This window comes from Rhipicephalus sanguineus, chromosome 2 (genome assembly GCF_013339695.2).
Source record: "Rhipicephalus sanguineus isolate Rsan-2018 chromosome 2, BIME_Rsan_1.4, whole genome shotgun sequence".
Taxonomy (NCBI): domain Eukaryota; kingdom Metazoa; phylum Arthropoda; class Arachnida; order Ixodida; family Ixodidae; genus Rhipicephalus; species Rhipicephalus sanguineus.
In genome coordinates this window covers 24,462,736-24,488,571 of record NC_051177.1, presented here as the reverse complement: position 1 = coordinate 24,488,571, position 25,836 = coordinate 24,462,736, and the positions used below count along the sequence as shown (strand labels likewise).

The following is a 25,836-nucleotide window of genomic DNA, read 5'->3' as shown; positions in this document are numbered from 1 at the left end:
ACGCTAGCTAGACTGAGTTTCGTCGAGGTGTATATATCGATCTTATATTGATTATAATTATTTATATTACTATTTATTGAATAAGTTATTTGTCGCTGTATAAAGGAAAGACGTGTAATAGCGGAGTTATCTTCGGCACGAACTTTTCCGCAGCAACTCATTTGTAACAGAACGGTTATTGTACGGTGTCAAGTTATTACAGTTAAATCTGAAAGTTGGGCTAGTTGGTTATGGGTTGAACACATATTACCAGCGAAAATAAAACTTAAATTGGAAGACGCTTGAGCTTCGCCTCGAAGCTCAACCGTGTCGTAAGGAAAGGAACGTTTGTGTGCGTAACATTGGCCGTTTCAAACTATTCTAGAATACCTACCGGATGCACAGTTGCGGAGTGCCCACTACGCCACCATCCTTTTGCAAATTCGCGGAGTACCCACTAAGCGTCCGTAAGGCGCCACGCGCACCTGCACTTTGTCTCTGTGGGCAGCTGTATACCACCCACTCGTTGCGCAATTCACATGTTTTGACGCCTGGTGGGATTCTACGATTTTTTACGAAGCACCTTTAAGCACTGGCGCACGTGGCTCCGTGGTAGAATATCTGCTTGCCACGCAGAAGGCCTGGGTTCGATTCTCATCCGCACCGAACATTTTTATCTATTTGCATCTATCTCGATTTTTCGCTCACAACCAACCGACAGCGACACCGGAATTTCTGCGAAACGAGCTCTTTAACGCTCTCGCGTTATAACAGGTACGAAGAAAGATGCACACAGGATCCTCCTGTATGAGGCTTTTGCGCGCAAAACTAGTAAAGGGGAAACATGGAGCCTGTCTGGCAATGCAAAGCAGAGGGTGCATTGAGACCACGACTCGAATACTTAGAAAAGCAGGGGCCGCGACAAATGAAAATGTCTTTATTTTCATCAGTCAATGAACAAGTGGTTGCAGCAAAAGCATTTGTCAACAAAAACAATTCAAGTGAGCCAGCACAATCCTAGATTTTCTCGAAGCGGTTCTCTCTTATTCTGCATTTCCCGAGGATTGTGCGACAAGTGGATAGAAACATTAAGTATGAAACAACTCTCGGAAATAAAAGCAACAGGAGGTCACCGACACACGGTCAGCATGGCAGGCACAGATTGGCTTTGTACACGTTGTCCTTGTATGGGCGGAGAATTCACTTTTCACCTCACAGCTCGGACTTCCTAGATGAAAGAACAAGTGGACAAAAACTAGGGACCATAGGTTATAACCTAAAAGCGCAGCGACAACACGTCACAAGATTGTGCGATCTCTGTCACAGTTGATTAGCTGGGCACCGCAGTTACTACTATGGCACTGCACAAGTTGTGCGTCGAGATAACTTTCCCGATGAGCAGGATAAACTTTTTTTAAAAGACTAAAAGCACGAGAAAAAAGACAAATTTCCAGCTCGTTTATTTAAATGAGAGAAGCACCTGCAAGCAAAAACGCTCCTAAATAATTTGAGTGAATACCAGTCGTAAAAATGGTTAAAGCAGTAGTTAAATGCCGAGCGATGATAATGTGTAAGTACGCTCTTGCTGCCCGATGTTTCCCTGATGGATGCCTAAACAAGAATGAATTTCGGCTAGCTTTTTATGCGTATAGCATTTGATTCTGCGGGTGTGTTTTTACCTCATGCTCATCGCATAAAGATTCTTCGGAGCAGCGCTTTATGTAGCCCCCTTTCTGATAAACACGGCACAAAGGTTTCACATATACATAAAGAACTCTATAGCACAAACCAAACGGAGTAACAGTTACTCCAATAGACACTCTGGACACTGTAAAAGATGCAGGTACGCACCACGAAAGGAATAAACACAGTAGCACCTTCAGCTGTAACCGTCAGCAGCCATAACAAAAATAAACGAACTCTGGCTGCCGACAAGGCGTATCACAGGACACAGAACAAACGTTGGGAGGCGTGGATTAGAACCTCTAGAAAACACTGACCATCGCCTACTGCGACCTATACCTCCAGCAACAGATTTCTCAGCAGTAAACACCATTGTTCAGCGGTGTGCCCAAGGCGCTGACTTGCAAAGCTGCAGCCAGTCACAATATTTATTTGGTAGGAGAAGCACACCATTCGGATTTTATTTTGACTACACTACTGAAGCCTGGGCCAACTGAAGCCCGAGATTTTCGTGGTACAACCGATAGAAATTCAGATTCGTGTTAATCGCTGGTTCAAACTCGCAGCCCATACAACGAGCCAGCCGGCACAGCGACGCGAAAAAAAAGCCCAGCGCCATGGGTTCGACATCGCCCGAACATTAGTTGAAATGGGCCATTCTAACTGACCCTAGCCTAAACGGGCCCCCCCGCTTCTACTCTCTCTCTCTGCCTTCCTCCGAGTAATCTGCTGCCGAATTTGCTTCTATCTCCGTGCTGTTTGCTATGTTACGGTAACCCGTCCCTAAAACTAATCGAGGCTTAGATAGAAACACGAGTACAGACGGTCGCAAGTTACTACTCACTGTTCATATATGGACACATATATAAACAACATGACATGACAGCATTGCAAAGAGAGCAAAGAGTACAGGGGGTGAGTGTGGACGGGATGGGTGTGACGATGGCTGTTCGGGTGATGCGCGTGCCTTCCCGATGTGGAGGTGCAAGTTCCTGCGATGACGGTGGCCCGGTGTGTGGCTATCCGCGGAGCTGTACGGTGCTGTGCTGCTGTTGGGGTGGCGGCTGGTCCCTTCTCGTGGCTTGGGCCAGGCGGCGGCCAAGCCGTCATCAGCCCGTAAACGTTGGCGCTACGGTGTCCGTCAGGTACTCCCACAACCGCCACAAGGTGGGACCCATATCCAGAAGCTTCCAGGCGGCCAGGGCGAACAGCACGTTGGTCGCCTGCTTCACCACGTACAGCCTGCGCGCGAAACTGACCGATTGGCTTCTAGTACGCTCGCCAGCCAGGAGTCATGAGAGAGCTACTCTGTACTCCCTTCCGTCCATCACACTACCATGGATCCTTCACTTATCTCTATTATCCTTCATCTGTCCATCGTTAGCGTATTCCGCCAATGCACAACACTTCGGTTCTTTCGATAACAGGTTGCCCCTCAGCCTTTGTATAATAAAACTCTAAGGACACCCTATGCATTCGCCTAAGAGGACTCGAAGGCGAAAGCCATCTAATTTTTCTTCTCAGTAGTTTGCATTGATCCCCTTGCCCCCACAAGCTTTCTGCATCTAGCGTGGTTTAGCACTGCCTCCGGGATCGGATGCATTGCAAGCTTTCTGCACGTCACCTGCCTCCGGGATCGGCCCAACTATGACCAAGCGACGATGTCATTTGATGACGCTACCATGTGACGTCACAGTAACTCACAAAATTTTTTACGATCTGTGAAGCCATGATGACGTCATCACATGTTGATGTTTTGCATCACTCGTGTTGACGCTGACGTTCCCTTTTCGAGTTTGATGAGGCATCTAAGGCTTTCGCCTTAAAATAGGAAAGGCTCTCTGTAGCGCTGTAGTTCTTAATACGTATGCGCAGTGTTTTCTCGTGAACCTCGAAAGACCCCACGTTACAAAATGAGTGCTTTTTTAACGCAGTGTGCAAGTTTCACAGTGCACCAAAGGCTGTAGACAATGAAGAACCAATTCTTCATGCTTGTGATGCGCTGCAGGTATACACACGGACCAGAAGAAACGAGAAACAACACAGGGTGTTGCGCATCACCCTGTGTTGTTTCTCGTTTTTTCTGGTCCGCGTCTACCTGCAGCGCATCACAAGCATGAAGACGTACCCACTAGCCCCTATTGCCGCCTTATTAGAACCAATTCTTGTTCTTATAAGGGAATACGCTGAAAACAAACGTTACACTACCAAACAATTTATTTTAATGATGGCAGTACCGTCGGCAAGGAATACGCTGAAAACAAACGTTACACTACCAAACAATTTATTTTAATGATGGCAGTACCGTCGGCGTCGGGGTACCAGGGGCGTAGCCAGAAATTTTTTTCGGGGGGGGGGGGGGGGGGGAGAGAGTGGGAGAGTGGGTGCGTGCGTTTGTATGTGTACGTGTATATATACGCAAGGAAACCTGAAAATTTCGAGGGAGGGTTTGAACCCCCCTTCACCCCCCCCCCCCCCCCTGGCTACGCTCCTGCGGGGTACGTTAAATTGAAACCCCTGCACTACCACAGTGTTCACAGAGCGACAGATAGCCGAGCTAGTTGGTACGTGTTCATTATAAAAGAACGGACCGCGTGGAATCATGGACACGAGAGAAGGAAAGAACACAAACGCTAATCTTTGCGTTGTGATGTTTTCTTTTCTTGTGTCAATTTTTCCAGCGTCTCACATTCTTTCATAATAAATACTGTTCATAGCCTGCCTAATTTTAACCTCTGAGGACGCGGGGCTGTAGCCTCACCTCTGGAAGTTCCGACTTTTGACCTTGGAGTGGTCTTCCTTGAGGAGGATGTCCCTGGCCCCGAGAGCGTAGTGGTAGAAGAAGGGCCTCCATTCTAACGTGCTGACATCGAAGTTGAAGATCTGCGTAAAATGTGTGGACACAAGGGCCGATTAGCTCATTCGCACGTCTCACTTGAGTATTTCTTGGATACTGTTTTTTTTCGTCAGCATCTGACATGCGCACTTTTACGAGGCAGCATCGCTATGCGTAAGCAAGCGAGAAAATTAAAATCACGCCGAGAGCATTAAAGTAGAGATCAAAACTACACAATTATGAAATCGCAATTGCTAGCAAGCATATAATAATATCTGGGGTTTAACGTCCCAAAACCACGATATGATTATGAGAGACGCCGTAGTGGAAGGCTCCGGAAATTTCGACCACCTGGGGTTCTTTAACGTGCACCTAAATCTAAGTACACGGGCCTCAAATATTTTCGCCTCCATCGAAAATGCAGCCGCCGCGGTCGGGATTCGATCCCGCGACCTTCGGGTCAGCAGTCGAGCGCCCTAACCACTAGACCACCGTGGCGGGGCTGCTAGCAAGCTAGGCGTACGGTGACGATAATGCGTTAATTGCCACGCTAAGTGTGCGAAAAATCTGACTTTATGCACTAGCGCGAAAACGAAAATGGTTACTTGAGATACATATCCCAAATGAGGCACAGAAATCACAGAAAAAAAAAACGGCTATTCTACAAACTGATGGTTTACTGTAGGTGGTCAATACATGCGGCACGTTTTTTTTTAGACCATAGAATATCTCAATTCGTCTGCAACCAACATCAAAAATTTTTTTTAATTCAACGGCTCGAAGCGACGGGTAACACTTGCATGAGAAAATGAAATAATGTACTATTCAACAAAATCGTACAAATTAACTTTGCTAATAAATTTACGGCGCGTATTCTAATTTAAAAATTATAAGTGGCGAGCTTCGAACGAATTCTGAGGATGGCGAGGGTTTTGACATGTGCTTAATTAAAGTAGGAAACTGGACAAGTCGGAAAATCTACTTTTCATGCATTTCCAGGTCTTAAAGAGACACTAAAGGCAAATAACAATTTATGTCAAAGTGAAAGCTCAGTGTATGAAAACGTCTAAAATGGCAATATTATCAACAGCAGTGCCCTACTTACTGAGAAATTAAGCTAAATGTATCACACGATGAGCGCCACGAGCGGCACATTTTGGAAATGATCCCAATGACGTGAGAGAGTTCGACTACAATTGATCACTCGTAATCAAACTAGCTGCAATAAAAAAAGAACCTTCCGTGCATCAAAAGACGTAATAAAATGCTGTTTGTTCGTTTCCGTTTGATTCATGGAAAAAAGAACCTCTGTGGCGTTGCCATGGGGAACGGCGAGCGTGGTTCAAAGGTGCCGTTTTCGCCAAACTGCGCTTCGCCCGGCGCCCTGCGTCGCTCACGCGTTCGCGTCTCAGTGGTAGTTTCGGGATGGCGTACAGCCGCGTGTGTTCTGCGCGCTCGTGAAAATCGCTCTGACAAAGTTCGACAAAATGCCGCATGCAACGACGCCGGCACTACGAGCCCTCAGCAGCATACAGCGTTCATCGGCGCTCAATTCGCTGAACTGGAGCCCAGCGTCGCGAGTCAATGTCTCATTATCAAGTTCTCCGCCCACATCCATTGCAGAGATTGCGGCAAGCTTCGGTGGCTTCGATGGCCGTTGTTGCTGCTGTGGGTCCAGCTACCTTCGCTCGGCTGCTACTAGTGTCGGCGGCCGCGCAGTAAAGGCGGGCAACGTTGGGCACGGCAGCAGTGACGTATGAAAGTGGGATTTCAGGCGGGTGATTTGAAGTGCGCTAACGCGATGCGGACCACTAAAACGTGATTTTATTTCAAAATAAGCACTTCCTTGGCATAAAAGTAGCACTACGAGGTTTCTGGACCGCTATTTCAATTATCAACGTCGACTTAATATTTGCCTTTAGTGTCCCTTTAAAGGAAATTGAAAAAATAGCAGAAGAGGAAAGGCACAGTACAGGTATACGACGGTGCGCTGGGAAGTGCGTGAGGACACTATACGAAGGACAAAATTGGCGAAGCATGCACTAAGCCGCGCAAGGCTTGAAACAGCGATACTGGACGATTCTGAAGAGTACTCTGGTTGCTTCTAGGCTGTTCTAGGTCTTAGCTAAGTGATGCTAGGTTGTTTCTACGTTGATCCTCAGCGGAGAGAGACTCGAGTTAAACCACAGACAGACACGACACGGATGTCCAAACTCCAGGGGCAGAAAGTCGCGCTGAAATCAAGCGTTCGCACCTCTCAGATCTACGGGCCCGTCGTCGTTGGCGTAGGCCTTCCATCGCTTCGGGGTTTTCTCGCAGCCGCCGTGGCCTTTTCCCGTTACCCAGTATTCTTTCGTACGTACTCGGGGTCTTCGCCTGACCGCCGTCGCTTCGCAGCCATTTGTTGTTAGCCTAACTGTTGTCTTCTTGTTTAGTGGACGAGTGGTGAGTAGTGGGATTTACCCAATTTCTGTGGCACATACCTGTTTACAATGCTGATAGTTTTTTGGTTCGTTGGGCAAAGAACGATTTCTAAACAGCTTCGCTGTTAAAACGATTGCAAAGTATATTTATTATTTCGTCGCTCGCATACTTTGGAATTGTATATCTCGTAGCCACATTACGAAATCGTGCAAATAAGACCCAATAGACCGACCCGCTTTGCGAAATCGCCAGCTAGACTTAATATATTGCGTTACGTGCCGTAAAGCAATTAATCACATCCATAGTCAGCGAGTTTTACGTAGTTCGATGTCGCGTGCACTTAATGTGCGCCGCTTCGAACTATCAGGCCAAAGAATCACAATTATGCTATCGGGCAGCACATAACGAAATATCCGAAAAATCGCATGGTCTAAACCAGTGGTTAATAGCCACGGATATTTCGAGGACCCCTTGTGGAAGTGATGAGGGGCCCTTCGCAGTGAGAGAAAGGGGGGCGGGTAGTCATAACTTAACACAACGTGCAGCGTGAAATAGGTGCCTTTTGTTTCTTCCTGGTAAAGAATGGTCAACCTAAAGTGCCACGCCAATTCGATCTCAACAGCTTGTCAATAAGTTGTACGGTCTGCAGCCATATTCAACCTATTTCTAGTCACTTTTGCTCTTCAAATATGTAAGCTTGGAAAAAGCATGCTCGTGTGCATATCTCGTAGAGAACTGCAACAAAAGCTTTACAGCCATCTCACGAAGAAGGGGAAACGTAAGTCAGCTCCGCCCCAGTGCAAGCATGTTAGGCGGTGAAACATATAAAAATCAGAAGGGGCCACTGTCATGGGACATGGTGTGCCTCCAGAAAACGCGTTTCTTTTTTAGATGCGAAGGCATCTCTTGCTCGGGGGTATGTCCCGCGGCATGGTAGTCCGCACTCACACTACGCATGCGCAACTCTCCTCCTTCCATCTCTCCAACAGCTGCGCGTTACTCGTCTCTCCACTTATCTACCAGCACCTGCTTGCGCTTCTCCTGCGTTCTCACTCCTGCTCTCGCGGCGCATGCGCTACTCTCCTCCTTTAGTCTCCTCTCCTTCAAGTGGTAGAGCGCTGCGCGCGTTCAGTCCAGCGCTTGCTTCGGTTGACTCCTCTGAAATGCAGTCTCTACATGCCGAAATTCTCTACTGCGCAGCGCCGCGATGAGCGCCAGCGCATGCGCGTCCCCTCCCCCCTCTCTCCTATCCTACGCTGCCTCCCTCTCGCGCGCCTTGTCGACCGCGTTCTAATAAAGGGACTTTACGTTCGAAGTTCTCTCAGCGCTGCGATGAGCGCCAGCGCATGCGCGTCTCCTCCCGCTCTCTCTCTCTCCTCTCCTACGCTGAATCCCTCGCACGCGTCTGTCAACCGCGTTGCCCGCTCGCCCTGTGAGTATTAACGGCCAGGCTAGAGGGAAGACACGACGCGCGTAGTGTTCCTCTTCGCGTTCCACGACGCGAGGTTGGTAGCATGCCCGAGGTCGGTAGCATGCCCAACGAACGCCAACGGAACGCGATCGTGCAAGTGCTCCGGCTTCGCATCGCCTCATGGTCCCCTTTAGCGGGAGATATGGTGTAATTTTAGGGGCGAAGCTCCTTTGCGTGTGGGTCTGTCCCTCCTCTGTAGTATGTAGTAGTAGTAGTAGTAGTAGTAGTAGGTAGCCACCTCTAGTTCTTGGAGTGTTCACTAGATGGCGCTGCCGCAGCCACCTCTAGTTCTCAGAAAGATCCTTAGACGGCGCGGCGGCGCTCGCTGCGTTGCAGATGCGTGCTCTAGCCCCCCCCCCCCCTCTCTCTCTCGCCTCGCGACGCCGACGCTCCGCGCTCGCTGTGTTGCAGATGCGTGCTCTAGTCCCCCCCCCCCCTCTCGCCTCGCGAGGCCGACGCAGGCAGAGTATTCTAGCGAATTTCTTGATTGAAAAAACCGACTGCTCGCGCTGCACAACCATTCACTGATCACCCCGTATATATAGGCACTGGATTTTGACCTCTGAGGTAGTGCCTGTGTGAGATATCTCCTGTGCGTGATTAAACAATAAAAATTCACGGCGTACATGTAAAATTAAAGTGAGCTGCAAGTCTTCATGACTCTCATCGGCCCTTTAGTATAAATATAGTGCCTATAATATACTTACTAGTGTGCCGACCGCCGAGCGTTTCCAATGGGAGACGCTGGCACCGACGGTGATGCCTTCCGCCGGACGCCACCAGACGGCGACACTCTTAGGGACCATGCTAACCGAGCGGCGCATCAAGCCAAGCGCGCGCGTTGCACCGGCGTCGCTCAATTGCGCTTCGGATGCCCGTTCGTAAGCGCAGTCGGTTGTGATCACCGAGTTAAGAAATATTCCGTTGCGGTAAACTTGTGGGGCGTTGTCGTTTTCGAGCCAGTAGCTTATGGTGTCTCCGCATGTCATTGCTAGGTTTCTTTTCTGTGCGCGCGCTTCGCACTTGTTTCTGTTCACAGAACCGCGATGTGGTCGCAGAAATGGAGGCGTAAAGACAGCACATGTTTTGTCCCATATTGTACGAGTGGCTACCGCTCAAACAACGAGCGGGTCTCATTATTCAGTGCTCATGTGGACACAGAAATTTATTTAAGTTTAGCCGAGTGGGAGAATAATATAAAGAGCGCAAATCGAAGACTAACTCCGGCGGCTGTCGTTTGTGAGAAACACTTCAATAATTGCTACACTGAGCGTCGTTAGGTGAACAAATAGATAATTAGTAAAATATGTGTCGAGAGCTGATTAAATAGATACTTAGTAAAATATTTGTCCCTAGGTAAATAAACAGATCATTAGTAAATGTATGGTAATTAGCTACAAATTGCCGTGAATTTAGCATTTGTGGTCATGTGACGCATATAATAGTATTTTTCGAAGAAACAGCCGGTATCGCGCAGCGTATTAATGATAACTATGCGTACGATCACTTGTTAGTGCTACGAAATCACATTCCTTCGATTACGCTTTGCACCCCAACCAACGTTCCGCAGAGCAATACTGGCTGGGACAGCCCGTAGGCGTCTCTCACAGGCGCGCGCGTCGGCTAGAGACGCCGCTCGGCATAGCATGGTCCCTACGGCTATCGCCGTCTGGTGGCCGCCGGTGGAAGGCATCATTCTCCGTGCCACCGCGACGCCCGCGGTCGGCACACTAGTAAGTATAGTCTAGGCACTATAGTATAAACGCGCCCAAGATTCACATATGGCGCGTGTCATTGGTGGAAGGCAATCGTTCGATTTAGTGCGGCGACATACGCTAGGGGGACCGTTGTAATAAAATCCGCTCGCTGTTGGCGCGCTTTCACTTTCGCTCGGAGTATTCACGGTTTATCGATGATTCCCTCCGGAGCTTCGCCTCACTCATCATCGTTCACCCCGTGGATATGCTGTGGATTTTTTTTTTTTCGGGGATGGGTTTCGCGGACACCCAAAAATGGCTTCACGGACCTCCATTGGACTGAACCACTGGTCTAAACAAACCCTACATATACTGCAGTACCAAGGGCGTAGCCAGGGGTGGCACACATGGCACACTATACCTGTACGATAGGCTCATTCATGTAAGGTGAAATACATAGCTGTTGCAACGGTATAATATGAGAAAGTTCACATTACTAACCTTTTTACAGTTTCATAAAATTCTTTAAAGACCAAGCAATGAAAGGGCGATTAAATGCATATTTCTAGAAAGAGGATCATGTCTGGCAGTGGCATCGTCATTTCCTCTGCGCTCGGAATAAAGGCGAATTTACGATGTAAGGGCATTGTCTTGGATACTAGTGCTGTAACTTAGGGACTAACGCGGACAGACAACACAAAGCGCGAACTAACAACTGACAAATACCAGTTGTCAGATTGCGCTTCGTAATGTCTGTGTCCACGTTTGCCCCTAAGTTACAGCGTTAATACTCAAAACAGTGTATAACCAACTGGCAACTATTGCAGCACTTCATGTAGAGGCAATCGGGACTACAAACCTTCTTTTCTTCCTCGGAGAGGTCGTTGTATATGGCCATCATGTTGTTCGTCTCAAACTTCCACTGATGCGTTGTGAAGTAGGCGAGAGCCTCCAGGAGGAGCTCGAGCTTGTAGTATGTTTTGACTAGCCTTCAAGAATGGCACAGAGAGAAAGAAGAAACAAAAACAAGTGTGTTTCATTCAGGCACACCACAAATAAAACAATACGCGCAGTCGTTTGGACTAAAAGTAAAGTTACTCCGCGTCAACTCCGCCCACTACACTACACATTACACTGTTACGTGTAAAGACAAATTATTTGTTTTGGGGGTTAGAAAACTAAATTTTAGGCACGTGAAAAAATGTGCATGTGTTCCGTACACCAGCATTGCTACGAGGTAAGCATACCTGGATCAAAGACGACGAGACTCAAATGAAGATCTGCAGCTGCGACCGTACGTCATTTCAATAAGTGACACCGCCACCGCAGAGTTTACAAGGCGGCAGCTTAACTCACCGATCATTAAAATAGCGGAACATAATGTCTGGCTGTCTGGTAAATCTTCCATCCGATCAGTGCATTTAACGTCCTGACTACACGCAGTCCAATTATCGTTCTGACATCCAGCTCAGGAAGACGAACGGGCCTCGAGCGTAGTGAAAGAAAAGTGCAAAGCAATATTCAGAATGTCCGAGTCGAGGTCGTGCATGAACATAACAGCCACTCGTCTAGGTAGCCTACCGGCCAACCCCGCCGTTCGCATTCACCCGTAAACTGCAGCGAATTGCAACCTCACATATGATACATTACGTACACTTTCAGTATACTCGCTTCGTGTGCCTTTCGAGATAATATGGAATATTAATGGAAATTTTCGCGAGGACAAGGTATCAGACTGCACGTACCACTGCTTCTTCCCGACGCATGCAAGGACGGCGTCACCGATGCATGCCGGCACATAGTGCTGAAGAAACATGGAAGTCCGGTGGACGACGATGTTGCGCCTCAGGTGGACGTCCGGGTATCGGATGGCGCTCTTGAAGCAAAGCTCGGTCATCAGGGACTCCTGGATGGTCTTCATGTCCCGCCAGCGGAGCTGCGGTGAGCGCCCGCTGCACGCGCACTGCACGACCCGCACATCGGATGGCCTGCGTGCGTGTACAGGACATTAGCTTTGGAAGCGGGGGCTCAGGAGGGGCTTGAACACCCTCCACCTTCCCCGTTATTCGCGAAAGAAAAATAAAGAGGGCGGGGGAGGGTAGTTTAGCCTTCAATCTTTAGCTCTTCTAAATGTTTATGCAAGAAAAGAAAAGATCCAATATACACGTCGACTCCGCGATTGCCGAGAACGAGAATGTGTGCAGTAATCCTGCACTTTGCACTCATACGCGGATTCAGGGTGGGGGGGATGTCCGGATGTTGCGTGTTTTATTTGCTGCCTATTTCAGGCACAGCTTCATAGCTTACTGTTAAGTGGTTGATGAGTTACAGACTCGTACGTATCAGGGAAATGGATCCAAACTCATGCCTCCAGAAATGTCTGGGTTGCTTGCACAGAAGGTCGAAGGCGTATACCGGACTGATGAACTCTTTTCGCAACTTCGTTCAGTTTTCGCTGCTATCTACCGCAACGTAAATTCATAGACGCCCTTTATGATGCTAATAAAGCCGTCGCTATTCCCATACATACACCCACCCAGAATGCCGGATGCTCGTTCACCCAGCTATCGCCTCTTTTAGTGTTGCGTTGAAACTGTTTGTTCACTAGGCTTACGCGGTTTGATCTGAGTACTAGTCAACTCGGTGATTGATAACCGGAACAGGTAATAACGGAGAAGTGATTTGTAGTTTATCTCCAGACATTTAGATGAGTTCGAGTATTGTGAAGCAGCGAGGAAATTGTATGGAGTGCTTCCTTATGAGGTGAGACTTCCGAGAAAGTATGTCATCTGACCTGGTGACGGCGACGTTCCATGCTGAAGCCAGGATGCAGTTGACGACAACGTCAACGGGGACGAAGTCCGTTTCCATGTCAGGGTCTGTGTACACACTCTTCAACACACCTGTGGCCACCTGCGATCAGCACGGGGATAACGAGGGCAGTGCTTAGTAATAATTGTGCTTGAGCTATATAGCAAAATCGTTAACGATGCAATAATTGAAAAAAAAAAGCCGAAATAAGCGCGACTATGCATGCGAATAACGTTGACTTGCGACCATAGGAGGCAGCTAACACTAGAAATCTTTGTTACAGAACCACATGGTATGCATGGCAGAACTTGTCCTTAGTCTTGCCCGATTTCACTTGCATATTTTCTGCACAATATAGGTATCACAGAGTGCGCGCACCCCGACATGACTGAATTTATGTTTCGCCTTCTATAAGCTTACAGATGCAGCATCATATTCAGTCGGCCAGTGAAGTTACTCCATTCAAGAGACGGAACACAATGCGGTGTGGTTAACACCGTGGGCAATATTATGGCGACAAAAGTGTACCACATTTTGTTTTTACGACCGTCTTATTCAGTAATATGGTAGTGACAAAACTGCGCCTTATAATTTAGCAGCAACAAATATTCGAGCAAGCGTAATGATTTCATTTATGTATTTCAGGTACTCTTGGCAGCGAACATGATCGACTATTAGTGGCTTCCTTACGAAGTTATTATACAATCGATGTCTGTTACTTATTATGACAGTAGCCCGGCTACATATATAAGTATACTTAAATGTTGCATTGAACCAAATTTTCAGGACGATTATATTGGGCTTATATATATATATATATATATATATATATATATATATATATATATATATATATATATATATATATATATATATTGTAACGGACAACTAGCGTTCGCCCTACTCCATAACAATATGTAACAATGCGGCATGTACTCACAGCAACGATCAAGCCTGTGGGTCCGTTGAAGTTGTCAACCCAACCCTGAAATTGTTGCAAACTCTCATTAAAGAAATGTGGCTCAAGGTTCTGGGTTTTGAAGAATAAATCACAATGTGGTCTTATACTATATGATAAAAAATGACACCCTTAAAAACATTTAAAGCTCAAATTTCAACAGACAGAGAAAAATGCACTGCACATCTTGCTTGCAAAAAAAGAGTGAAAACTGTAACAAATTCGTGCGGCTCTACCTATCCATGAGCATAAATTGAAAATGTCGTCTGTTCAGTATTTGATGTTTTGTAGACTGCCATGAATTTCTCAGAGAGCGGTTCATCGGCCAAGTATAAGTTTGCTTGGTTTACACATGGGCAGACATCACTAATTTGTGCTAAAAGTCCCGTTGAATTTCTTGGAACTAGTCTACAGACGTCACGAGGAGAAGTGAAATGGTGTGAGAGTAATATTGAATGTTAGCCCGCATACAAGTATTTGTAACTGCAATTAAGAAGACGCATGGTAAGCGAGAAAACGCACAAAAAGAAAATGCGGGTGGCGACGCCACCTTGAAGTTCCCGCACTAGTCGCCATGACGTCATAGATTTTGAATTTTTGATGGCGTCTACTAGGGCCCATGTGGTTTCTAATACGTAAAAATGAAGCACATTGTCTTAGCCATAGACTTAACATACCAAGTTGCATGAAATTTCGTTGAGCCAATGTGGTCCACAACATGAAAAAACGCTTTGAAATCTGTGACGCCACCATCGTAGATTTCGGCGGGAAATTTAAAGGTGAAACTTTTGACATTGATTTTCACATGTAGTAATGAACTTGTGGCGGTGAAATTAAGGACACTACAGTTTTCAGAGTATACATTATGAGTGTAAACTAATTTACTTTTTCCCTTTAGTGTTCCTTCAAAGAGCGCTGTGCCTTACGGGGAAGGGCTCCTTCCAGGAGCAGACGACGATCGAGGGCCTGACGATGGCGACGGGGTAGCCCTTGCATTCCCGCTGGACAAGAGTCTCGGCCAGCCCCTTGGTGAACGTGTACGTGTTGGGCATTGCTCCGAGAAGCTTGGATTGGCACGACTCCAGCGTCTCCGAATCAAGCCAACTGCGAGCGATACATTGGTCAGAAAGAAAGGGACTCTTCTCGAAGAAACACTCTTACTGCGAAACAAAAATCGAACACATCACGGCCACATCTTTGCAGTCTGGTATTAAAGAGAAGCCGTCTTTGTGGACGTTTACTGGTTTTGCTGACCGTTACTGGTTTTGACTTCCGGTCACGCATTTCCGGTCTTACGTTTACTCACAGAAAAGAAAAGCAACTGACAGAAACAAAGCAATGCGAACAGATGGGTCAGATGAGCTTGTTGACATACCTTACTATGACCCCCTATATAGGCGGCATGCAAAATAAAAGTTGTGTAACGGAACGAAGCGCCGACTGGCTACGCTACAATTTCGTTTGTGTGTTGTCGTTTTTATGCTTTCATCGCGTGGGCATTGATCTGCTTCTGAACAGTGTGGTCACGTCATCTATCTATGCATTCACGAGAACTCAATACAAGACTTTCCAAGTTTATGAATTTGCAGTCGCGTATTAGCACGTGACAACACAGGACTTCTCAATGTATGTTCATAGTTTGCTTCAAATGTTATATTAAAAGGACACTGTAAGGATCAGCACTGATTTAAATTCAATGGATAAAGAATTACATTTCTTTTTGCATTTTGCCGAAGATCATTCATTGCTCGATGACAAAAATGAAAGCCGTACTTTCCTTTTCAGAATTTCGCACCGTAATAACACCGCTCACATATATTTGTTGTATATTGATTACTCATTAATTATATAGTTCTTGCATTCGGTTTTTTCTGTACCTGGCCGAAGAGCAACACGAAGGGTATGCGATCGCCACCTTATGCAGCGAAAGCAGAAATAACTTCGGTAAGTGACTTAAGTAGCGAAGGCGCCTGAGCAACATACTCACTCAACTATTTTGATTATGTGGTCTGGGTCTTGAATGGGTGGGTAAATTTCTTCCCTGATTTCTCCCCTGTCGCAATTGCAGTAACACGTGGAAACATGAACAAATACCTGGAAGGGAAACAAAGGCAAATGCGGAGCAAAACTTCGGTCACATTCAATTCCAATTTTTCGGCAATCGTAAGCGAACATCATCCCATCCAAAATTAAACAAAACGTTACGCAGGGAAAACCAAAAGGTTTGTTCACCTACTCGGCAATGACATAATGCGACAAAAATCGGATCGATCACAGGTTCATCAAGTAGGAATTCCCAAGCTGTGCCAAAGTGTTGCAATATGCCATACTTGCAGAAACGGGCAATGTCAATAATTCAAAAATACATCCGCTGCTTCGAGACGACAAATATCACTGAACACTTTAAAAACGGCTCAAACGTAGGCGACGAGGCTGTTTCTTTGATATATCTACACGAAAATTCGTGTGTCGCGAGATTTTTCCGTCTTAGTACACTCATTTCTGCCGTTGTGCTATATGTGAACGCTTCAACGTCATACAGCTATCCCGTGACACGTCACACGAATCACAATATGATATCGTTTGAAAGAAAGAAAACATACGATGTTCGCGTTGGTCATGCGACTGCAATGTAGTATTCATCGCAGCCTGAATGAAATATTACACAATAGGTGAATACTTGCCTTTATGTTCTCCATCTCGTTGCAAAGCTCTATTATTCTTCTCGTGCCATTTAGGTTCATTCTGACGGCATTCCTGGGAGCAAAAATGACGAAACTTGAGTAATCAGTGCCAGATAAAAAGTTTAGGCCACGAAGTTTCATGTGAGAAAACCACGAAATTCGCCTCAAAGTTTAGGTAACGAACTGCGATATTAACGTGCGAAGAATGTCGGAAATTTATAAAGATGCGAAATTAGCGTCGCCATATTTACTCGTTGCGACTGCCTACTTAAAAAACAAACAAAAAGAAATAGATAATACTTGACTAAAGTTAAAGCGTGAAGATGAATGTAAAATAATGTTCTGGCAATGAATGAATGAATGAATGAATGAATGAATGAATGAATGAATGAATGAATGAATGAATGAATGAATGAATGAATGAATGGTTCAGAGCGAAACACAACGTGAAAATTTGGTGTGAACCACGATCTTGCTTAGAACAACGGGGAAAAACAAAGGCCGAGGTAAAAGCACTGTGTCGATTGCGGACGAGTAGGGGACAGGCTCACTTGATGGGCTCGTCGAACTTTACAGTAGCAGCAGAGTGGATGACAACGTTTACGGTATCAACCAGCAGCTGCCTGTCCTTGGGCTTGAGGCCCAAATCCGGAAGAGTCAGGTCGCCTTCCAGGACAACAATCTTCTGAAAGGCTTGCGGCCTCTCTTGCCTCAGCCTCTGGAACAGCTGTACAAACACATGTTGATGCTGTCACGATACTGGAACCGCAGATTGTGCAGAGAACGCATTAAAACTTCGCTACTTGGGTACGGAAATTGAAAGGTAGCTAAAGTTATTGAACTGTTAATTGATAGTACACGATATGGCAATTAAAAATTAACCAGGTTGCTGTCGCTAAGCTTTAAGTATAGCCACGTGCCGTTGCAGGGTGATTTCGACATCTGCCTTTTTGTTACGCCTCAAGAACGTAACGCGTTTTTCACATACATTGTTGAGCACGTGCAAAACACGACGAGGAACAAAAAGCCACGGGAGCAAGTTTTCCCTTATTATCCTATTTGCTGTACGGACGTAGGAATTATTATGCAGTCAATCAGACAGGGACGCACGCTAGTTTCCACCTACACGCAGCACACGTTAAGGCGCCGATGGACACGGACGGAAGTGTCAAGTTGAATTGACAAGTAGGATGCTGACGTCAGTAGCATGTGGCACGCGACTCGGCAACCGCAAAAGGAAACATATTCAATCGGCTACGATTGACAGAGCGCCATGATGACTGAATTCGTGCCAACGACTGACGACCCGAACGCGTGTTCAGAGAAGGAAACCTTTTTTTATTATTCGAGGAAACCGTGCATGTTCTAGTGTTGCCCCTTCGGGCCACTGAGAAGCACAGCAGCCGCGAGGGAATCTTGACAGCTTACATTATGAAGTTATATTTGTTGGCTCCATTCCCAATAAAAATGCTAAAGTTTTTTATGTGTCGTTTCACGCCAACAGTGACATTAAAGTGTGCCCATATATGGATCCTGAATAGGGGAAAGCAACGCCGTCCGCTATACAGGCTACACGATGATAAACTTTAATAATGAAATATGATTATGAGATAACCATACAAGCTTAGGGGAACGTATATCCTTAAAGTGCTCCGAATTCTAAAACGTTCACATCTGTTTAATCGTGTCTTTTTTGAGCTCAAAATGCGGCATATCGAATGGATTGTACAGCCGTCGCTTTTATGAAAGGGAACACGCGAGCACGTGGCAAATGGCCTCGTACCGCGCATATAGCGCGGCTCAGTGGCAAAACGCGAAAATAAAAGAAGGCAGAAGTGCCATTTCTGTCTATTGCCTGCACCTCTTTTTGTAGTTTTTTTCTTTTTTTATCACTTTCGGGTCAAACGAATCCGTGATAGCAGCCATCTTTATCGAAAGCAATCATTGTTCACTGAAATGTGCCAACAGAAGCTAGACATAAAAAAAAATAGCGTAAAATGAAGACGCATTCGTGACGGGAGTGTAGGCATGCAGAAGGGATGACACCACTATCTCCTTTTATTTTCATATTTCGCCACTGCGCCGAGCCACATGCGCGGTACGAGGCTATCTGCCGCGTGCTCACGCGTTCCCATAAAAAAAATGATGGCTGTACATAGCAAAGTTAGGCCATTCCTTGTTTGTCTTCAATACTATAAATCAATATTTATAGAAATGACAGTTAGGCCGCCGTAGAAGCTGCACTGTTTCAGACAAGACACACAAAAGAAAGAAGTCGTTGGTAGCACGACCCTGGTAGCACATTATGCAAATCAGCAATAACATTAGGGCACTCCGCTACACTAACTTAGGGAGCCAGTGAAATCAGTTTTCTTTACTGCGGTATCTTCCAGACAAATCCATTCTCTTTTATTGTTGCGGCCTCTTGAAGTCGTATTTCAGCTGGCTACGTGCTGCTCGCAACACTTTTGTATATCGTAAATGTTGTCGCACTTCAGGCGGAAGTACAGCTGAAGTGGCTAAGCCCTACGCAGCCCCTGCTAGCCATCGCAAAATTGCATTGTGCGTGCGATTCGTGCGAACTTCGTGTTCCGTAGCGTGACGCGCGTTGTTAGGCGTGCGTTGCATGTCATGTAAATTTTTAACTCGACGGTCCAGAGCAAATCAGGGACATCCAGGACAGGGACGGCGCGGGACTCGGGGCGCTGTATGAAAAGTCGGGAAGGTCCCTCAAAATCCGGGGCGGTTGGTAACCGTATCGTACTGTGTTCTTGGCCTTGTGCTTCTGCATTTTGCGCTGCCTTAAAAAATGAACCTTAACCGGCTCGCCCACTCTCACATCCAGGCCCGTAGCCAGGAATTTTTTTCGGGGGGGGGGGGGGTGCACTTGCTAAAAACCTTGACTTTGAGAAAAACACCTATTTTTATTATTTATTTTTGATAAAAACACACACTTCACCAAAATTTCGAGGGGGCCCGGGCCCCTAGCACCCCCCCGCCCTGGCTACGGGCCTGCTCACATCCTATAGAAGTTGCAGAGTGCATGGCAGGCCAGTAAGCAGGGGGCGTGGGGGGGGGGGGGGGGGGGCATGCCCCTCCCCCGTTCCGAAATTTTGATGACACATGGCGTTTTAGCGAAAATAAATCATGAAAAGGCGTTTTTCTCAAATTGTCAAGGCCTTCAGCAAGTACACTCCCCCCCGCCCCCCCGAAAAACATTCCTGGCTACGGGCCTGGTGCATGGTATAATATTTTGGATATCACCGTACATATGGCACTCAGCGCCGTTTGCCAGAGGGTGTTAACTCATTGTCCTTTTTGCTGCCACACATATAACTTGAATCTTCATACGCGAGCACGACACGACTAAAGGTGCTATAAGGTTGCAACATTGCGGAGGATGGAACAGAAGCGCTGTGGCGAATATCCGGAGCGATGGTTTCGCACCAGCGACCAGAACGGCGTACATGCAAGGCCGCCTGGATTTTACCGCACATATCGAATGCGAGGTGATGAAAACGCTGACTACAGCGGAAGCAGTAACGCTATCGAGGAATTCGTAGGTCGGGTAGTTGCGAGATAAGGTCGAAGCGCGAGCATAGGCGTGCGCAGGGTTCCCCATCGGGGGGAGGGGGGGAGAAGGTTCATCGCAGACCCCCCCCCCCCTTACTTAGTAAAAGTGAGGTAAAGTTTGCGCCCCCCCCTCCCTCCCCCACCCACCCACCCATTCCCGTGCGCACGCCTATGAATACGAGGACACCGCGCGGTGTCTTGGGCGTGATGCGAAAAACAAGGGCACTCTCAACGGTACCTTCGCCCTAGCTGTACCTTCAATGTTGCTTTTAGTTTTACGTAACACTCGTACTTAACGTAACAACTTCTATTATTAAAGGACTGGGCAGCTCACACTTATGAAAATGTATGGTGGTTCATGATGTGTGTATATGTGCGGGCACATAAAAATAACGTGTCTTCATAGAGAACACTGTGCAAAAGATCGCTACCTTGCTTTCTAGAGCATTACTTATCCACCTGCTCGTTCAGATGTGAAAATTTAGCAGCACCGCACACGGACTGAGTCACTATGCAATTGTGGAGTGTTGCTCATCACTTTTCACGCTTCCAGCCGATCACTCTATCCGTCGTCCATGCTGTTCTGCTAATTTTAGCAGAGCGTGCGTTACACGGTGAAAAAACACACACACACACACACACACACAACTTACTTACAATTCGCTGTTTAGTAAATCTTAGCTAAATTAGGGCGGCTGGTTAAATATGAAGCTCTACACAGGAGAAGCAGTCGGAACGAGGCCCCTCCTACTCGCTTACGTTAAATTTCCCCTGGCTGCTAAACATGTTATTCCTGCTGCAATGCTTGAAACGTGATGAAACGACAGAAGAGACAGCGGAGCGCAAACTGTTAACTGTTCATTGGCGGTCAATGGCGTAGCCAGGGGGTTTTGGGGAGGTTCAACCACCCCCGAAAATTTTCAGTATTGGATGTGTACGCACGCACATACGTAATTTGTGGTTGAACCCCCCGCCCCCCGAAAAAAGTTTCTGGCTACGCTACTGTTGGCGGTCAAAGCTAGAAAACGAAGTAAACTTCCAAGCATGCGCAGTGGCGTGAAAGCGGATGTCAGACATGTCATCACGGAAGCTGTCCATTAAAAAGCATGACTCAGGTCTATACAGCACAACTGGTCATGGAACACCTAGGTATGTCCAAGTGACGGCGTGGCGCTACGCCCTTCGCGTTCGGCGCGACTTCGGAATGCCTTTCAGCGATAACTCGACGTCGTCCTTGCAGTGCAGCGTGCGTATGTGCCTCGCAGCCGTGGGAATCGCAGAGGCCTCCCCGATACTTGGCGGCCAATCGCCCCGGGCCGCGGAACTTTCCAAACACGCGGATCAAGCCACTGGACTCGCCCTTCATCCGAGGGTGACGCGGCGCGAGCACTTTTTGCAAAGGGGGGAGTTTCTCGAGCACAGTGCAGCGAGAAGCAGACAAGAGGCGGCTCGCCACCGTCTACACAGCCGGCCGGCCCTGACCGACGGCCGTCTCCAGGGCCGGCGGTCCGTACGCTCGCCACCTCGGCTTCCGCGGTCTCCGACACAACCTTCGACAAGGTCGACCGCTGGAGAGGAGAACCACCGGCATCGTGTTTTCGTTGCGAGACTCGCAGCAGCGGCGGCGTACGGTCGACGAGGCTGATAGCCTTCCGTACAATACGCGACCTGTTTGTTAATATGCCGTCCGCAGCTAGATGTACGTGTTACCGTGTTGAAATTGAAGCCTTGCTTTTTACCTTTCGCTCGCCGTACCATTAAGGGGCAGGAGATATATTCCTTCGTTTAAGTTTGGACATCGTATGCAGGCGTCATTATTATCGTGTAATATTCTGGAAGCACGACTTGAAAGTGTTGGGGATGAGAACAACAATTTCTTGGTACATTCAAGACAATGTCCCAGCATCGTGCATTGCGCCATGCGGACAAGCAATCGTAACGAGTTACGCGCAGCGACTTTACGTTATTCTGCGCAGGCTGGCAAACTTTCCAAGTGGTGCGTCAATTAATACTCATGTGCATCACAGTGCCTCCCTGGGAAGTCCGGCTTTGGCTGCACGCGTCGATAGCCATGTCCTTCCGCATTATATAGCGCAGTTCTTCGTTGGCCTTTGGCTGGATTATCATGCAAAACTGAGACGTCGCCTGACAGGTCGCCGCCATATGAGTGCTTGCTCATCGTTCACGCTTTAGCTAAACGACGTACTCCACAGCTTTTGCCTGCGTAACATACGATGGAGGCAAGTTTGTAAAATATTGAGGGCGCGTACAGTGGCGCTAAATATGAGTTGCAACACGGTGGCCATGGTTGAAGGAGCCCCAAGTTGCATCGGCAAAGGTGAAATCGGTTTTGATATGTCAGTAGTCAAAACAGTGCTAACGTCACTGATTGTTTTCTACGTCGGCACCACCGTGCAGTGTTGGCGCCGCTTTGGCCACGAGCAGCATGTAGTGACTCGTATAGGGCGTGACTGTACGTCGGCCGGTTGCTTATTAATGACCGCAGACGGCAAAAAAAAAAAGCAAGATCCTTGCTTACATATCTTGGGAAGACAGTCCATTCACTGCTCGACAATGAAGAGTCATCTCATCTCGTTAGAATTTCTACAAATCAGGACTAAACAACAATAACATATACTTAAATACTCTTATTTAAAGAAAGGAAAATAATTCAATTCTAAGAAAATTCAAAACGTTACACATGGGCGACATTCGTTAATGAACTGCTTACGCTTAGAAACAGCTTACGGATATATATATATATATATATATATATATATATATATATATATATATATATATATATATTACATCTGGGCTACTAGAATGTGTGTGTGCGCGTGTAGGAGTGAGGGGTGTGGCAGTGGGAAAAAAAGAGCTAAGTGGACGAGTGTGCATGTCTACACAGTTGGTTCTTGAATCTGTTGGCATACACGTGCAGTGTAAAATGACTCACCTGCATTTTGAGGATGTCTGCAATGCGATCATCGGCGCGTAGTCCCCTTTTGCCACGAACGATTAGGTAGATCGATCCAACGTCGGGACACGAGCGAAGAATCTTTTCCAACAAAACCTGCGACGAGAGTGCAGGAATAATGTTCGTCACTTCCATCATATACTCTGTCGCATGCGTCTGTATTCTGACGAAAAGCGTGCCAGACAACTGTACTCTGTCGAAAGCGTGCTAGTTGCATATGCACCTGGCGAAACTGCACCTGGCATATGCATCTGGAGAAACTGGGAATACATAATGGTTAGCACAGTAATTCAGAAAGCCCCGTCTTCACGTGCTGGCAAATGTCATCATAGTTTATAGTTAAAGCACTGAACGTACACAACAGCACACAATGACAATTTCCAACATAAGCAGCAACTTGCTTACACCGTGTTCGCTATTGGAGGAACAACAGACGTTGGAAGTGACATCAATCTTCGCCCATGCGCACAGAGGTGGAGCAGTTGGGCATCATAGAAAAACGATAAGAATATAGCGTAGCGCGCTCACATCTGCGCAATAGACTAACCGGCCCCGTTAGTGAGTCTGGTTTCACCACTTGCAATAACGTGCCGAGGAAAGCATGTTCAAAGCAGCATGAAAACATGCGCAAGCAATGTTAGTATTCGCGTTAGTCAGCACCGCAATGTAGTGTTCACATGATACTACATGTGGGACGAAACCATGTTGAAATCTCATCGTGCAAAGTTAATCACTGCAAGGTGTATTTTCGTCCACCTTAATTCCTTCCCATTTAAGTTGTCATTACTACGCTACAATTAAAACCTACTAATGATGTCCCCTTTGCCTTCTTTACTTCATTAGGCTGTGTCGAACAAAGAAACGAGCCCTTGGTCCGTTTCTCTTCTATCGTACTAAGTTGTGATTATTCTTGCAAGAATCGATACAACTTTTGAATGACAGCACCATAGGAAACTCTATGGACAGCACAGACAGTAATAAGTTGATGTTGGCAACCAGTATCCGTTTCCTCGCTCCAAGAATACACCACGAGGACAATTAAAGTCCTCGATATCGTAGCCTCAGCCGAAACGACATAATTTTAGGGGAGATCTATGAATGTCTCTAGTGAGTGACAGCTGTAGTAATTCCATCGGCAACGCGGAAGCGAGGAAGACCATCACTGAATCCGGAGCCATCAAGAAAGCGTCTGATGGCACGTTAAAAGCGTACTTCTCGATGTTTCAACGGATGAGCTAAAGACGGCACGGCACGCTGCTTGGATGGTGGTGCAGCACATAGCAGGCATTAACAGGAAATGCGCTCGTGCACTGTTCGAACACGTCAACAATTGAGTTCGCTCTGCACATTTCTTTGCATTGTGACCATATGTCGCGATCTATGATCGCCAGAACGGGACACGCAATCATCCTTCTGCCAGCCAGTTTTGCAAATGGCGAGAATCGTGTAGCATGTGTATACAGCGACTGGTTCGCGTGAGGCGCGCGCGAGCTTTCGCGTCGCAGTGAGTTATTGAGCTCGCACAGTGTGCCTATAACGACGGATGATTTACGCTCGTGCACGCAGCTGCCGCAGTGGGCACGCGAACAGGACGATGTGTCGAATAGGGCCCTTCGTGTCGCACTAGTCGTCTTTTTTTTCTCTAGTACGCGCTGAGCGCGCTCACTCGCCTTCTGTACGTCAAGCGAAGAATTTATAGTCTGCTAAAAGGCGACGCACGAGGCTGAAGTTACTGGAAAATAGAGTTTGGCCGATTCCACCGTGTAACATATTTTTGTATCGTCGCGTCGCGTGATTGTTCTACAGCGATGAAAAAAAATAGGTGCAACATTAAGAAGACATGAGAAGTGAACAAGAGAGAGTAGTCCATCAAGAGGAAAAAATCGAGCTGGGCTGGCCATGCAGTGCGACAGGTTCTAAGAGTGGGAAAATGGATACCATGGGAAGCGCAGCTGACGACGGCAACGAATAAGGTGGTGTGGTCAAATTAAGAAGTTTGTTTTTATATAGGTAATGTTAGGATCACAAAAACTGTTGGAAGTAGCGCTATTTGTGTGTGTGCCTTTGTGTCGCTGTTCCTAGTGCGCTTTTACCTATCTTAAAAACTGACTACCTATGAGCCCAGATTGCCACCTTGGTGAACTTTATAAAACCGAATCAGCTTGAGCAGTGAATGCACAACTAGAGGTCACTGCGGGAGGCCTTCGTCCTGTAGTGGGCATAAAACAGGCTAATAGTTATATATCGTTACTGTATAATTGAGCTTTTCCAGCAGCTTACACGTGGTAGCGTCGCTGTTATTTTCTCATTCATTCATTCATTCATTCATTCATTCATTCATTCATTCATTCATTCATTCATTCATTCATTCATTCATTCATTCATTCATTCATTCATTCATTCATTCATTCATTCATTCATTCATTCATTCATAAGGTAGTGTGTGATGACGCAGTGTAAAATTCAAACAGCGCATCTTCGAAGGAACGTTTTTAGATTTCACTCACAGAGCACGGTATATTGGCTGAAATTCTGCAAACATACACGAAATACTTGGTGTCGTTGAACCTTGTATCTCAGCGTCATCGCTGCCATGCTCTTGTAAACAAGTAAACCCGTTCAAGACCAGTACCATTGCGACGAACACAAACGTCGCAGCCGCGCGGCGATCGCGCAGGAAACAGTGTGCATCATCGGTTGGGAGAGAAGGCCACTACCAAGGACGTCCTAAAGGCATACAGAA

At 46.8% G+C, this 25,836-nt stretch overlaps 1 protein-coding gene across 1 annotated transcript in view; it reads right to left on the bottom strand.

The window, feature by feature from the left end:
* Nucleotides 1-900: 900 nt before the first annotated feature.
* Nucleotides 901-25,836, bottom strand: part of LOC119382550 (putative fatty acyl-CoA reductase CG5065) — a 29,697-nt gene continuing 4,761 nt past the window's right edge. Inside the window, exons 2-12 of the mRNA XM_037650299.2 lie at nucleotides 23,073-23,189; nucleotides 17,095-17,270; nucleotides 16,544-16,616; nucleotides 15,847-15,953; nucleotides 14,786-14,963; nucleotides 13,842-13,886; nucleotides 12,885-13,003; nucleotides 11,836-12,078; nucleotides 10,950-11,079; nucleotides 4,424-4,545; nucleotides 901-2,904 (exon numbers count right to left, since the gene is read on the bottom strand). Of these exons, the coding sequence (XP_037506227.1) occupies nucleotides 2,772-2,904; nucleotides 4,424-4,545; nucleotides 10,950-11,079; nucleotides 11,836-12,078; nucleotides 12,885-13,003; nucleotides 13,842-13,886; nucleotides 14,786-14,963; nucleotides 15,847-15,953; nucleotides 16,544-16,616; nucleotides 17,095-17,270; nucleotides 23,073-23,189 (1,443 nt within the window). The 3' untranslated portion in view covers nucleotides 901-2,771. The remainder of the gene's footprint in view (nucleotides 2,905-4,423; nucleotides 4,546-10,949; nucleotides 11,080-11,835; nucleotides 12,079-12,884; nucleotides 13,004-13,841; nucleotides 13,887-14,785; nucleotides 14,964-15,846; nucleotides 15,954-16,543; nucleotides 16,617-17,094; nucleotides 17,271-23,072; nucleotides 23,190-25,836) is intronic.